We start from the raw sequence: 16,581 nt of genomic DNA, 5'->3' as shown, positions 1-16,581 counted from the left end.
TAAAAGCACTAGAACACAGCTACAGTGAAATGTATTTATTAGAGCAGTGGGCCCCTGGAGCATTAGCATCTGCATCACCTGGGTCCCACCCAGACCTTATGAATCAGAAACTCTCAGGGTGGGGCCCAGCAATCTCGTTTTGACAAGCCCTCCTGGTGATTCTGATGCCATGGTATCAGAAGTACAAGTGAGGTGCTGCAGGAATGCAGAACAAAGGACAATTCATGCCAGCTGACTGGGATCTGAAAGACACTATAGAAGGGGTGCCAAATGAACTAGGCCTTGGTGGATTATTTCAATAGTCAGAAATTCTCTAAGGACTAAGGACTAAATTCTTGAACAGCAGAAGAGGTGCCTATATGATCTGTTTGAATCTGTCCTTCTGTACAGTTCACTAGAACTGCTTTTTTATTGCACTTTTGATCTAATAACACATTTTGTTCTACTTGAAAACATTTTGGGGGAAAAATAAATAAATAAAGTAAATAAAAATAAAAACATTTTGGAGACAGCTGGGTGGCCCAGTCGGCTAAGCATCCGAGTCTTGATTTTGGCTCAGGTTATGATCTCACAGTTTGTGGGCTCGAGCCCCACATCAGTGCAGCCCCTCTGCACTGACCATGAAGCCTGCTTGGGATTCATTATCTCTCTCTCTCTCTTTCTCTGCCCCTGCCTTGCTAACATTCTCTCCCCTCCTTCCCTCCCTCTCTCTCTCTCAAAATAAATAAAAATAAACACTCAAAAAATTAAAAACATTTTGCATCTCAAAATTTCTCTGTAGCTCCCCTTGCCTGGCTGTGTACATCAGAGTTCTTAAAGTGGCAGATGTATCTGGACTTTTTCAACTCAAAATGACAGATACTCAACTCAAACTCACTCAAGCCAAATAAGGATTCATTGGCTCATGTGGGTGATATGTTGACAGTCACTTGTGAAAGTGAAGGAAGTACACGAGGAACCATGACCTCAAGGACTAGGACAGAAATTCAGCATCCCTGGGACTCACTCTGTTTTTTGTTTTTTGTTTTTTAAGTTTATTTATTTGGGGGGTGGGGGGGAGGGAGAATGAATGGGGGAGGGGCAGAGACAGGGAAATAATCCCAAGCAGGCTCCTCTGCCAGCACTCAGCCCAACGTGGGACTGGATCTTATGAACCAAGAGATCATGACCTGACCCGAGGTCAAGAGTTAGACACTAGGGGCGCCTGGATGGCGCAGTCGGTTAAGCGTCCGACTTGAGCCAGGTCACGATCTCGTGGTCCGTGAGTTCGAGCCCCGCGTCAGGCTCTGGGCTGATGGCTCGGAGCCTGGAGCCTGTTTCCGATTCTGTGTCTCCCTCTCTCTCTGCCCCTCCCCCGTTCATGCTCTGTCTCTCTCTGTCCCCCCAAAAAAAATAAATAAAAAACGTTGAAAAAAAAAAAAATTTTTAAAAAAAAAAAAAAAGTTAGACACTTGATGGACTGGGCCCCCCACCCGGGTGCCCCTCACCCTTTTTTTAAATTTCTATCTTCTCTCTGCTTCCTCTTCTTTTGCAGGTTGAGCTCATTTCTCTACAAATGCAAACATGTCTACACATTCTGTTTATCTTTAATCCTTGACACCTAGCAAAGTTTCTGACATATAGTAAGCAAATATAAAGTATTTGAATTAAAAAAATAAATGAATGAGCAAATGAAAAAATGATGAACTGAGTGAATAATCAAGTCTGGCAACAGTATCAAATTTGTGATGGGAAGTGATCAAACAGAAGATGGAAACATAGGCTAAGGCCAGATTGTGGGGGCCTTGAAGGTCATCTTAAGGAGTTAATTTTTTTCTTCTGTAAGCAAGATTAGCTAGTATGGGAGGATAGAAATATGAGTTCTGTGTGAAGAAGAATTATAATATCAATGGGAAGGGTGTATTGAGAAGGTGAATAATACAAAGATAAAAACGTGAGTAACAAATTTCTTTGTGTAGTTTCCCCTTATCAATGAAGAATAAAAGATTTGCATGGTCAGAGTGTAGCAGTGCCCTGGTTCACACACATTTTCCAGAAGATGTGATAGCTGAATACACTCCCATCAGTATGAAACCATTTCAAACAGTGTTTGCAAAACCAATCCAAACCACTGATTTGAACTACTTTCAGAAGCAGAATATAGCAAAAAATCTACAAAATTGAATGTCATATTATATGCTTAAGTATCTGTTCTTATTTCACCTGTATATCTAATTTACAATAATAATAACTGACATTTATTGTGTATTATGTTCTAGAAACTATTCTGAATGCGTTATGAGGATTTTCTCAGTGTATTCTTAAACTTACAAATCCTTGTAAAGTAAGCTTTCTCTATCTTGTAGATGAGGGGCTTAGATTAATGAATTTTCCCCAATGTCATGTAACTGGTAAGAGACAAAGCTGGAATTCAGATCCAGGAAGGCTGTCTCCAAAGCCAAATACATTTATAAATGAATACATTAATGTTTGTCACATTTCTACAGACTGTGCTCATGTGGATAAAACGTCTGCCCTTCACAGTCTTGTAACCTCACAGGGTAGGTAGGCCAATTTAAAGTCACATTCAAGTCTTAAAGTACTGTATCCGTGTCTCCTTGTTTTTGTTTTAGAAGTTCTGTGCAAGTGGAACTCTACACTGCGTTTCATATAAACAGAGAAGGTACAAAGGATGAAGCCTAAGAAATGAGAGAAATTTCCATGAGAGGAGATGGCATTGTAGGCAAATCAGGGTAGATGTTGTCACTGTGAGTATAAAAGCCTCTAGGACCTGTGCTAGGACAAATGCGCAGAATGTAAGAGAAGACCTCTAGGGAACCTGCAATCAAATAGCCTCAGTTTCCATGACAATAGAAGTGTCTGCTGAGCAGTTGCTTATTTTTGACCACAGCTTCTCTAAAAAAGATTTTAAGACAGGTGTTGACTGGTTCTAACAAGTGTGAATCTAAGCTGAATAAGAAGGTCATAAATGTTAGCAAATATCTTAATTGCTACAAGTTTATTTGAGGTATTCTGTCCCCCAGAGAGTATAAGAGCCAAAAATGAATTGGCCACATGAGCAGTATCCTTGGCATTATGGTTGACTCAGGTTAGCCTAGCTAAATTTTTTCAATCTACTTAGGAGAAAAACTGCATGCACCAGTGACTTTGTCCCTTTACTAACTTGACACTGAGATCAGTTTTGAGAAGGACTTCCCTTGGTCTGCATATAGCAATGGCATAGAATAAGTCACTTGCTTTGTTGATGAAATTGTGGCAGTGGCCCTGTCCACCTGGAGCTGCCTCAGCGAGATTGCATTCACACAGGAGCACCTGCAGAGTTTATCATTCAGAGAGACTGTCAGGTACAGCATACTTGTCAGGTGTCAGATCTCTTACGTACAGGATTAACGTCTGCTTGCAGCAGCATTTTCCATGGGACGTAGCACTTTCTTTAGGTTTCTTAAACAATATTATGCAAGCCTAAGAGTAGTAAAATCCAAGGTAGGAGAGGAAACATAAAATTGTACCCTCTACCTTGTGCTAGAGCCAGCAAAAGCGATCGTCAGCATCTCTTAACTCCATAGGCAGTGACCTCATGTTGGTAACTTGAAATCAGCCACTGGGAGTATTTATACCATAGAAACTGGCAAATGCTGCAAGTCAGAGGTCTCCCAACTCCCTTGCCCCTAGAAAGTTAGTTGTTAAATAAACATTTACCAGCACACCACCAGATCTGAATTTCTGTTAATTACCATCAAAATGTGGATAGTTAGGGTACAAGCATATTTTTTTTCTATACACATCCCTTTTCAAAGAAGAAACAATTCCTTTGTTTTCTTGGAAGGTATTCCAAAGCTTCAGCATTTCTTTCTTTTTTTTTTTTTTTTTGAATGGAGAAAATTTTTTTCAAATTATTTTTATTTATTTAGAGTGAGAAGTGTAACAGTTAAAATATTTGATAATTCATTGCAATCAGTAGGATACACTCTGCCAGGAATTTCAGATTCCAAAAGACTTATGTGACAATCATAGAATTATAAATTTACCAAAAAGCATTAGCTGCCTTCTTTGATTTAACACCTCTCCTACAAGCACACTCATTGTGATGAGCCCCTGCTTTCCAATTAATATGGGTAACTTCTTAGCAATTGATGTGACATGGCTGTCAAATCTGTATGTTCCACCTCCCTAATTCACACACTTTTGGAAAACCTTTGGATGTGACAAATAAAACCAATGGTTATTATCAGGGGAGGTTTGAAATTTCTACCAAAGATTTACCACTGTTCTCTGTTCCTCCATATTATTCTCCTGGCTTCTATCTTCCCCTCCTTCCTTCCTTTCATTTCTTTCCCCCTCTTTCCTCGGTCTTTGTTCTCTTAAAGGAGAAGGGGTGGAAATAACTTAGAGGTCAGAAATTAGAATGCCTCCAGACTTCAGATTGGACTTCTTGTGGACAGGAGTAAGACCATGTGGAATGGCAGAAACTGTCAGACTAGAGAATGGCGGGAAAAATGCTTGTTCCAAGAGCAGTGAGATTCAAACTTCTGGAAGACACTTCGGGCCAAACACAAACATGTCTAGGCAGCCTCTGCTAGTAGTCTCCTTCTTCATTCTTGAAGAAATTAAGTGGACAGTGATTCTCCCACAAGTACAGAACCAGTTATCAGAAATTTGAGAAAGGAAACTAGTCCAGCTTTCTTGGTATTTTACCACTTAGTCTATCTTTCCTCTTACCCAACATTGTATTTATTCCTTGAATGCCTGCTATATTCAAAGCACTCTTTAAATTTCTGAAATTTCAAAGGGAGATGAGATCTATCTTTGCCCTGGAGGAACTCCAGGTTTAGTAGGAGAGACAGGCACCTGAAGAGAAAAGTCACAGTCCATTTGATAAGAAGTGTAAAAGGTATGAAAGACCAAGGCATTGAGTTGCCTGAAGGTTGGAAAAAGTTAACTGGAAAGTTACATTTAAGGAGCTTTTATTTATTTTTTATTTTTTTTTTTTAAACGTTTGTGTATTTTTGAGACAGAGAGAGACAGAGCATGAACGGGGGAGGGTCAGAGAGAGGGAGACACAGAATCTGAAACAGGCTCCAGGCTCTGAGCTGTCAGCACAGATCCCGACGCCGGGCTTGAACTCATGGACCGCGAGATCATGACCTGAGCTGAAGTCGGCGCCTTAACCGACTGAGCCACCCAGGCGCCCCTGAAGGAGCTTTTAAAGGATGAGTAGGTGTTTGAATGTCCCTCTCCATCTTCAGCTCCTCATTCTGTTACTGGTTCGTCTCTGTCATTTTTCAATATAGTCATATTAATCTTATCACCATAATTGAAGACCACCCTAGAATTTTGCCTTTTTGTTTAGGATGATTTTTCTTATTCTTGTATTTTGTGCCCATAGATGTCAGTTAGAGAAGCAAATGGTTACCACATTTCCCTTGCAAATTACTCAAACTTCATTTTCTCCACATCATAGTATAGCAAATGTGTTTTGATGAATGTATAATATAATTATATAAACTAAAATCTATAACTGTCTTAAAAGAAACTTCCATTGTCACTTATTACTGTAAATCTAACCGGGGTGGATTTGAGTGGTCAGAGAAAGCAAACTACCTTAAAAAGAAAAGCTGTACTTATCAGTCTTGTGTCCTAATTAGCCACAGGGTTGAGAGTAATGTCATGGGGTGGGAGGGGGTGCTGTACTGAATATCAGTACACCTACTCTCTGGAAAAAGAATGTCTCTGTAAAATTTTAATATATTCAAATATATCTATCTTGTTGAGTATTAAAAAATATGGTGTTACTGAATTTCATTTTACACATATCTAGATATCAAACTTCAGAACTTTTTTGAATCTGCATTTCCTTAATTATATATTTTCATTCTATTTATTTGTGCTCATTCATCCCTTATTCTGAATATTCATGACAGAAAAGGATTTATTTGGTCTAGCTGTGTGCATAATGCTAGATGATTATTTAAATAATTAAGATTACTTAAACTAGGGTCTAGTTTCCCTGATTATCAAATAAGTTTTTTTGTGTGTGAGAATATAGATCCAAAGCAAGTCAGAACTACTTTTTAAAATTGTAATTTAAATGTAGTTCTTTATTTCTGGAAAATAATTTAATATAAAGCTAGAAGATAGTGTAAACAATACCAAAACTTGATAGAAGTATTCACATAATTCAACCTACAGAGTGGTTTTTCCAGAAATATAAAGACAATTGAATCATCAACTTCAAACACATGTATTTGGTTAATTATTTAAATTCTTCACATTTGATATGTAAACATAAGCAACATTGAAGTCTGTTGATAGAGAGGAAAGTTTTTTCTGTGCCCTTCAAGATTCTTCTGGCTGGTCTAACAATCAAATTGACTTGAGACAGACTAGCAGGAGAAAGTCAAACAAAAGCTTAATAAAATGTATATCTCCTATATACATGGGAGAAACCCAAGAAAACTGAGTAACTCCCCAAAATGCCTAAAGCCATCACCTTAAATATCATCTTCAGTCAGAGACAAAGAAGACGTTGGGGGTGGGAGTCAGGGAAGTTACCAGGCAAACCACAGTAAACAAGAATAAGGCTGTTAGGCAGTTTTAAGTTCATGCTTTCTCCATTGATAATTTTTTAGAGATTTAGAGTCTTCCCCCACTTGCCAATATAGCTAGGAGACACCTTCACAAATGGAGATTTCCCTTACAAATGTAAATGTCTCTTACAAAAGTGTAACTTCCACTTGGTTTGCAGACCTTCTCCTGTGTTTGCTGCTTCTTAAAAATAACCAGCTTAAAATAATATGTCAAAGAGACATTCCTTGGAGTGACAACATTTACTCCTGTACACCATATGTAATGGAATTGGCAATATTTACAGCAATGTTATACTATCAGTTATAATTGCATTTTATATGTGGTACATTTCAGATATTGTGGGGGTCAAGGATAGACCACCCTAAGAGGGCCCACCTTGACATGAAGATTATTTTGAGCTGAAGGCAATCAAGATCCTGTGGGCTCTAGAGAAAATTTTGCCCCTTTGTTAACTACATAGAATACCCTAAATTAGGGGTCTTTCCAAAATAAGCGTTATTAGCAGAGATAAATTTTATCTGACCCATCTGTATGGCAGGACAAACATCTAATTACCAAACATCTGCTCTTACTGCCCTGTAAATTATATTCCTCTGAAGTCCCAGACCCCTACCCACTTCTTCTTAGTTCAGAATGACTCATATACTTCATTTTGCCTCATATACTTCAGGCAAAATTCTTTGGAATTTCCATGACTGTGTAGATTCTCTGTAAATACGCTATTTGATTTTCTCCTCTAAATATGTGTCATGTCAATTTGATTTTTAGTCCAGCTGGAAGGATCAGAATTCTTGGGGGACAGGAATTCTTGGTCACCAATAACATAGAAACAAATGTGTAGTTTAACGGATTAAATTATTTTGTAAATATCTCTTCACATAAATTTAAAAGGTGTAAGTTGTATTTAAATGGATATATAAGAGCTTCCTGGGTAGCTCAGTCAATTGAGCATCTGACTCTTGATTTTGGCTCAGGTTGTGATCTCACAGTTCGTGGGTTCAAGCCCTGCATCAGGCTTTGTGCTGACAGCATGGAGCCTGTTTGGAATTCTTTCTCCCTCTCCCTCTGCCCCGCCTCCACTCACACACTCTCTCTCTCAAAAGTAAATGTTTAAAAAATAAATGGGTATATAAAATCTGGATTTTAAAAAATGTTTTATAAGCTAAATCTTGGAGATTTCAGATCATCAGTTTGAAATCTCTCATCAGTGGGGCGCCTGGGTGGCTCAGTCAGTTAAGCGTCCAACTTCGGCTCACGTCATGATCTCACAGTTCATAGGTTCGAGCCCTGCATCAGGCTCTGTGCTGACAGCTCAGAGCCTGGAGCCCGCTTCGGATTCTGTGTCTCCCTCTCTCTCTGTTCCTCCCCCACTCATGATCTGTCTCTCTCCTTCAAAAATAAATAAAAACATTTAAAAAAAAATTGAAATCTCTCATCAGTAAGATAGTAAAGCGAACAAATCAAACATCAAACCAAGCAAATACAGCCATGTTTTCATCCCTCTCTGATCTCCCTCAGCCCAGTGCTCTTAAGAGTATATGTCACATTAGAATTGTCAAACAGCACAATGACAATCCTTGAAAAGGTCTCAGTTCTTCAGACTCAATTTTCTCCTGTTCTATCCATGCCCTTAGCAGATAGGCCCAGATTAAAAATTGTACTTCTCAATAATTATATGACATTTCTCTTTGTCAGAGAAACTCTTATCATAGTCAGAATTACTATTAAAAATTTTGTGATTCATCATTATTTAAGAAAAAAATGAGCAGGTTGATGTATTTGGATAAAGCAGCTGATGACTTTGTTGCTATCCTGTGGTTAAAGTCTATGGCTGTCTTGGAGGTACAGACTATCTGAGCATCATATGATTTTCGCTAGGACTTAAGCAACTTTATCAATCTTAGTCTGGTACCCAGATGTCTCCCTTAGGTGTCAAGAGTGTCTACCCAAGTTCCAGTGGCTTCTGGGCATATTTTAAAAATGAGTTTGCTCTTGATAATTGATTTGAAATGTAATTTGGCATTTTATCTTGAACAGCCAGCTAAATCCAAAAGAAATGACTATTAACCTGCCAACCAGATTATTACTGGTTGCATTGACTATTCAGAATACTTTTGGAGGACCTGAAAAATACAGGAAAGCAAAACTAAAGGATTTTTGAGGACAGATTTTCTCCTCCTCTACCTTCTGGTTTCTTGATGTATAATAGATGCTGACATATCTTTGTTCGGTTAATGTTCCTTGTCCTGGAAGGAACAAGATATGTAGGTGGGAGAGCTTTGTTCTACTTCCCAATGATCCTTCTGTTTGCAGACCAAACAGTTGACTTTGGCTGATGTTTGCAGATACCTTCAGGAACTGATGTTGACTTCAGGGTAACAGACAAGCCCTTCTCTTGGCAAAGAGTTTTTGTCCCTCTGCCAGCTCAAATGAGGCTCCCCTTTTGTTCTGTGCAATAACAGACTGCCTCTGCTGCTTTCTCTGGGTTAATCACAGACAAGGCCCAACTGTTTGATATATATCAGCTGAGAGATAAACAAAAGCCCAGACCTAAATCTCAAATAACAAGAGGAAGAAGGACGCCTCCTTATCCACCAATCTCTTATCAAGTGCCTGTTGGGTCTTAGAATGGACTCTGACCAAGCACTTAGGGGACTGAGGCCTTACTGCACAATTTCTGATACATAACATTAGAAATCCCACAATTGTTGGTGAATGTGAAGATGTAGCCATAGTATTTTTTAAACCATTGAGGTGATCACTATTTCAGTATGCTTGGTTATACCTTGAAGACTGGTCCCATAGGCAGTAGGTCTTGCATGTGATACACATGTAAACTGTGTGTTAGTAGAAAACCACACCTATAATCAGTAGACATTGCCCCATTTAAAAAAAAATTGGGGGGGGGGGCCTGGGTGACATAGTTAAGTGTCTGTCTTTGGCTCAGGTCATGATCTCACGGTCCGTGAGTTGGAGCCTGCTTCAGATTCTGTGTCTCCTTTCTCTGCCCTCTCCCTGCCCCAAAAGTAAGTAAATATTTTTAAAATATTTTTAAAAAATCTCTGCCTCTTAGAATTACTTGTTGGTGAAGTATCTTAAAAAGATTCACTTTGGGGCATCTGGGTGGCTCAGTCGTTAAGAGGCTGACTTGGGTTCAGGCCATGATCTCTTGGTTTGTGAGTTCAAGCCCCGCATCAGGTTCTGCACTGCAGAGACTGCTTGGGATTTTCTTTCTCTCCTTCTCTCTCTACCCCTCCCCTACTTGTGTGCACACATGTGCAGACACGCACTCACGCTCTCGCTCTCTCTAATAAATTAAAAAAAAAAAAAAAGATTGACTTTAACCATATTATTATCTGTCGTTCTCCTATCTGGTAAACAATTATAGCCTTTCACTTTATTTTTTTTTTTAATTTTAATTTCAGTATAGTTAACATACCGTGTTCATTTCCCCTAGCTAGTTGGCCATGCACCACACAGTGAGCTTTGAACATTCTGTGTTGTAACAAACTTTCTTTCAGTGCTGGCAGACTGGTTTTAACAGCATGCCTGCCTACAAGCAGCCACACACAGATAATTGTTGATGGAAGGGCCAATAAAAATCCTACTAGAAGCAGATAATTCTGATTTTCAACAGGAGTCACAGGTCAGGATTCCAAATGAGATTTTAGCATGCTGTGATTTGGGGGAATTTTATGAAAATTACAGATCATAATATTTATATAATGCCTACTCTATCTGTCACACACACTAAATTGCAGTTATTTTTATCATTTGACTTTGTCCATTCTTTGGTTCACCGTATGAATTGAAGGTTTAGTCACCCTGTCATTAATCTTAACAAGGATATACCATTCTTCTTTTAATTCTAGCGAGGTCCAGGGTGTTTGGTTTTCTTTTCTTCTTTTCATTGTGACACTCAGGAATGTGGGAGATAAGTGGTCGCAGACAGAGTCACGAATCGCTGATTCGCTTTTGGATAAAACACCCGAATCCTCCTAAATATGTGAGGTTTTGTTCAGAGATGTACAGAGGGTTCAGATTCTATTTTTTCCCCACCTATTACAGGTCACATTACCAGAAAAACTCTTTTTAATACCTTGCATATTAAGGTATTACCTTTTTTTTTTTTTTAAACGTTTATTTATTTTTGAGACAGAGAGAGAGCATGAATGGGGGAGGGTCAGAGAAAGAGGGAGACACAGAATCCGAAGCAGGCTGCAGGCTCCAAGCTGTCAGCACAGAGCCCGACGCGGGGCTCGAACCCACAGACCGCGAGATCATGACCTGAGCCGAAGTCGGACGCTTAACCGACTGAGCCACCCAGACGCCCCAATACCTTCTTGTGTATAAAGATCACAAGCAACCGATGAAACTGGTGTCCTCCCAGTCTGACTCAGTGAAGGTGAAGAGCTCCAAAACAGCCCTGCCTTGGTCACTGTGTTTATATTCCCTGCCTTGGTGCAATGAGTTTATATTCCTTCTTCTGAGGCCCTGGCCACCTGCCTCCAACCCCCACTCCAAGGACCTGGTTTTTATTTTTTTTAATTTATTTTTCTTTTAAAATTTTTTAACATTTATTTGTCTTTGTGAGACAGAGACACAGCGTGAGTGGGGGAGGGGCAGAGAGAGAGGAGACACAGAATCCAAAGCAGGCTCCAGGCTCTGAGCTGACAGCACAGAGCCTGATGTGGGGCTGGAACTCACAAACCATGAGATCATGACCTGAGCCGAAGTCAGACGCTTAACCGACGGAGCCACTCAGGTGCCCCTAAGGACCTGGTTTTTAAATTTCAGTGTACCAACAGCATGAGGTTTCAGCTTCCTGGAAGTTGCCCACATACTTACTAAGACTTTGGCTAGATTATACCAGAGGAAGTAAATGCATCATTTAATTGAGTTAACACCATAGACACTAAATTAAGCATTTCTAATATATTCATTGGTAACTCTGATAATCAATTTTTAATGAGTCATGTGTTTGCTCATTCTCTTACTTTTCAGTAGGATTTTTGTTTTGACATACTGATGCTTGATATTGTTCCATTTATAACTTTGGGATTTTTTTCATATTAAACTTCCATTGGGCTACATGTAAGGAAATATTTCTTAGGATTCAGGAGATACATTTTAAAAGCTTCCATTCTGCCTAAGATCATCACGGTTTAATTCTCTGATTCCCACAAGCTTAAATACTAGCTATTGAAAGAACTATTTTAGTACTTTAAAATAGATATATCATTTTAGTAATTACTGCTTCTTTTCAGAGTGGTGCAATAGCAAATTCCTTTCTGACTAGTGACTTCTATTCATGGATATAGCGCTATAAAATAATCCACCCTTATCGTTCATATTTCTGGGTGGTTAAGTAAGGTAGGAACTATTTTTGATATGCAGGAGCAAATGACTGAAGCAGTGGGGTTCCATGCACTTTCTGTCAACAAAGGTATCAACTGCCAGAAAATCCTGATAAGTCCCATTTCAAGCAAGCAGAGTCTGGATAATACCAAACTGCAAGACAGCAGTTCATGCGTGTGAACTGGCAGTCCTGCCAATTTGAATTACCATTCTCACCCACAGTAAACACTTTGAAGTTGAACGAAGTTAAGCCACCCATCTGCAAGGTATATAGTGGGTTCAGCTAGTGAGAAATCTTTTGATTTGTCAAAGCAATTTTAGACTACTGCCATTTCTCCAAGCCAGAGGTTGCAAAGGTCAAAGGGAAGCTTTCAAACATGTGATAGCATTGTCTCAGAGTTGGGGGACATATGGTGTTTGCTAACCAAATGGCAGAGTGAATAAATGTTAGATGAGGCGTGCTCTATTCTGGAAAATAAAGAACAGCTCTCCTATCCTGACGTTACCACTACTGTGCTATCATCAAGAAAAGTAACTTAAACTCTGTGGACCTCAGTTTCTCCAGGTATAAGATGAGATGACTGGAAAAGATGCTTTTTCAGTTTCTGTCAAGCTTCTTCAAAGAGTGGATACAGGATCTTGGTTCAAATGATCATTTCTTGGGAAAAACCTACAGTAAAAATGGTTTGATTTACAGTTTATGAACCCATGAGTGTTCTTTTTTCAATGGTACAGTAAAAAGTAAATAAAGAGAATAAAGAGGTGAATCTGTAATTAGAATAATCAAATGAAAACCAGAGTCACAGAAGGGATTTTGTTAAAGTTAAAAATTCATTGTAGAATAGACACTTCTCTAAAGAAGACATCCAGCTGGCCAGCAGGCACATGAAAAGATGCTCAACATTGCTCCTCATCAGGGAAATACAAATCAAAACCACACTCAGATATCACCTCATGCCAGTCAGAGTGGCCAGAATGAACAAATCAGGAGACTATAGATGCTGGAGAGGATGTGGAGAAACGGGAACCCTCTTGCACTGTTGGTGGGAATGCAAATTGGTGCAGCCGCTCTGGAAAACAGTGTGAAGGTTCCTCAGAAAATTAAAAATAGACCTACCCTATGACCCAGCAATAGCACTGCTAGGAATTTACCCAAGGGATACAGGAGTACTGATGCATAGGGGCACTTGTACCCCAATGTTTATAGCAGCACTCTCAACAATAGCCAAATTATGGAAAGAGCCTAAATGTCCATCAACTGATGAATGGATAAAGAAATTGTGGTTTATATACACAATGGAGTACTACGTGGCGATGAGAAAGAATGAAATATGGCCCTTGGTAGCAACGTGGATGGAACTGGAGAGTGTGATGCTAAGTGAAATAAGCCATACAGAGAAAGATACCATATGTTTTCACTCTTATGTGGATCCTGAGAAACTTAACAGAAACCCATGGGGGACGGGAAGGGAAAAAAAAAAAAAAGAGGTTAGAGTGGGAGAGAGCCAAAGCATAAGAGACTCTTAAAAACTGAGAACAGGGGCGCCTGGGTGGCGCAGTCGGTTAAGCGTCCGACTTCAGCCAGGTCACGATCTCGCGGTCCGTGAGTTCGAGCCCCGCGTCAGGCTCTGGGCTGATGGCTCGGAGCCTGGAGCCTGTTTCCGATTCTGTGTCTCCCTCTCTCTCTGCCCCTCCCCCGTTCATGCTCTGTCTCTCTCTGTCCCAAAAATAAATAAAAAATGTTGAAAAAAAAAAAAAATTTAAAAAAACTGAGAACAAACTGAGGGTTGATGGGGGGTGGGAGGGAGGGGAGGATTGGTGTTGGGCATTGAAGAGGGCATCTTTTAGGATGAGCACTGGGTGTTGTATGGAAACTGACAATAAATTCCATATAAAAAAAAATTCATTGTATTGATCCAGCAACCATTCTCTCCTCGACTGTTAGGTTGAATCATGAACTTGCATTTTTGTGGGTTAAAAGCAGTCTTGTATCATTGATTTCATCCTATAGATGTGGTCTTCGCGGGAGCAGGATACAATGCTGTGTGTGCTTTCTTGTTCCCACTAGTTCTTAACACAATGCTGGGCACATTTGTTCTTTGTATGTATTGAAAGCAGTATTTGGGGGCAGAAAGGCTTTTGAAATCACTTGGTGCAATATGTTATTTTATTTTTTAAGTTTATTATTTTTTTATTTAAAAAGAAATTTTTTTTTTTTTTTTTTTTTACATTTTATTTATTTTTGAGAGAGACAGAGACAGAGCACAAGTCGGGGAGAGGCAGAGAGAGAGGCAAGCACAGAATCCGAAGCAGGCTCCAGGCTCTGAGCTGTCAGCACAGAGCCCGACATGGGGCTCGAACTCACAAACTGTTGGATCATGACCTGAGCCAAAGTCGGACACTTAACCGACTGAGCCACCCAGGCGCCCCTAAGTTTATTTATTTTGAGGGGAGGGGCAGAGAGAGCGGGAGACAGAATCCCAAGTAGGCTTTGCACTGCCAGCACAGAGCCCGATGCAGGAATCAACAAAGCCATGAGATCATAACCTGAACCAAAACCAAGAGCCAGTTGCTCAACCAACTGAAAGCCATGCAGGCACCCCATAACCTATTATTTTAAAGATGAAGAATAACTCAAAAGTTCTCAGAATTGTAATTCTTTTGATGTTCAGAATGACAGCGACATTGTAAATAAAAACTTTTGAATATCCTTTGAATGTTCTACCTGCCAGTAAAAAGAACGAGTCTGATAAATTTTATAGGACTAGTTCTTAGCAATTAAAGTTAGCCAAAGGGTGATTCTCAAAATTCAAAGAATGTGAAGATGCTGCTCTTGTGCCATTTTTGTTGACAGAAGTGTTAACACTGTGGGGAATTCAACTTTTTTAATTGCTATGCTAAGAAGAAAACCTTAACCCAGAGGAACATAGTAATAATAATACTAGAGTATAAACGTGATCTGAATTTGAAATATGATCTCCAAATAAATTACTTTGCTGTATTTGATACGTTTCAGTTCTCTATAAGGAAGCAATCTCCACTTGTAGATGTAGTTACTGTTTATAGAAAGATGTCATGACCTAGCAAAATTAGAAATAGACTAAGTACAAAGATATTTATAGGTCATGCTCTTGACTTAGGTCTTAACTGTGGAACTTCACACTTTTGTCACATCTGTCTGCCATTTTAGCTATTAAATCATCACATTTTAGAACATCTGAGTTGATATTTGTCAGTAATTGTTTACACTGAAATCTATAAAACCCCAAAATAATATAGTCCAACATCATGTCTTTATAAATGTGGAAATTGAGGCCCAGAGAATTTAAGTAACTTTAAGTTACTTAGAGTTAAGACACGGAACAGGTTGGGACTTGGACATCTACTATACTGTGTCTGATGTACCATTTGTTCTTTTACTTGCAAAATGTTTGCCTCATATCTATCCTCTCAGAGATGGATTACAGATTAAGTAAATGATGCTATGACCTTGGTGCTTAGAGTGAAGTAGACAGAAAGCTTTTATTGACGTGACAACATGTTATATGAATATAGTTAGAAGTTGTGTCCAGATTTAAAAACCATTGAGAAATTGATAATTAATTGACCCCAGGAAGTGTCTGCCACACTTCTACATATTTGTCAGTTTTCCAGACACGTGGAAGAAGCATCAATCAAATAAAGCTTTGAAATAAAGGCCTATTAGATACACAGCTTAAGTCTTATGGTTGGTTGTTTGTTTTTCCTGGTAGAAACATGAGCTCAGCAGGCCCTGATGGGAGGAAAGTGATGAGAAGGTGTGATGGACTGATCGACTCGCTGGTTCATTATGTTAGAGGAACCATTGCAGATTACCAGCCAGATGACAAGGTGATTCACGCATTAAATATCTTGCATTTGATTTACCTACTTTGTCTTACTAAGACTCTTCAGAGTATTCTGGAAGTAGCTATTTGGCATTAACTCATTTGCTAAGCTTAAGATATCCCATCCATGCTTAGAAATATTAAAATCTGCCTAACCCCATTTTTCCGTCTACTTTCCAGACCCAAATTTACAATTAGCCATTTAACAACTCTGTGTAGATATTTGAATGGAGGCCTGTGCTACATGTGCAGCAATGAACTTAAATTCATCTCTTCTCTTACTCCCAAACTTGCTCCTTCTCTGAATAATCCTTCTTAACAATTATCACCATCCACCAAATGAAAGCAGAAATCTGAGTAATCTCCGACTACCTTCCTTCCTCACATCCCGTATCCACCAGGCAGCAAACCATGTGCACTCCACCTCAGAAACGCCCTCCAGTTTGTCCATTCCTCCCTCATACTGCTGCTGTTGCCCTGGTTTGTGCATCTTTCATACTGATCACTGCAGTAGCCCCTAACCGGTCCTGTAAACAATAGCTTCAGTTTTCCAGCTCCATGTGACTACTAAATTATGTATCTTAAAATATAGAATCGTTCTGAACACACCCTTAAAAGTGAACTAGAAAGGCTCTCCGGGGTTGTAAGAAATTCAGCCTCTATGTCCTAATATTGTGCTCATGACCGTTCGTGATCTAGCCGTACTCATTCCACTCCCCGCACCCAGGGAACCCCACAGTCCAAGCACACCCTAAAGCATCCAGTAAAC

General features: G+C 39.4%; 1 protein-coding gene across 3 annotated transcripts in view; it reads left to right on the top strand.

Annotated features, from left to right (window-relative positions):
* Positions 1–16,581, top strand: part of PKP2 (plakophilin 2) — a 261,095-nt gene that overhangs the window by 223,944 nt on the left and 20,570 nt on the right. For all 3 annotated transcript variants that reach the window (XM_042946240.1, XM_042946241.1, XM_042946239.1), the window contains one exon: positions 15,699–15,816. In XM_042946240.1, coding sequence (XP_042802174.1) covers positions 15,699–15,816 — 118 coding nt within the window. The remainder of the gene's footprint in view (positions 1–15,698; positions 15,817–16,581) is intronic.

This window comes from Panthera leo, chromosome B4, assembly GCF_018350215.1.
Source record: "Panthera leo isolate Ple1 chromosome B4, P.leo_Ple1_pat1.1, whole genome shotgun sequence".
In the NCBI taxonomy this organism is placed as follows: domain Eukaryota; kingdom Metazoa; phylum Chordata; class Mammalia; order Carnivora; family Felidae; genus Panthera; species Panthera leo.
Note: the sequence above shows the minus strand (reverse complement) of the source record. Positions and strands in the feature narration are given on the sequence as shown.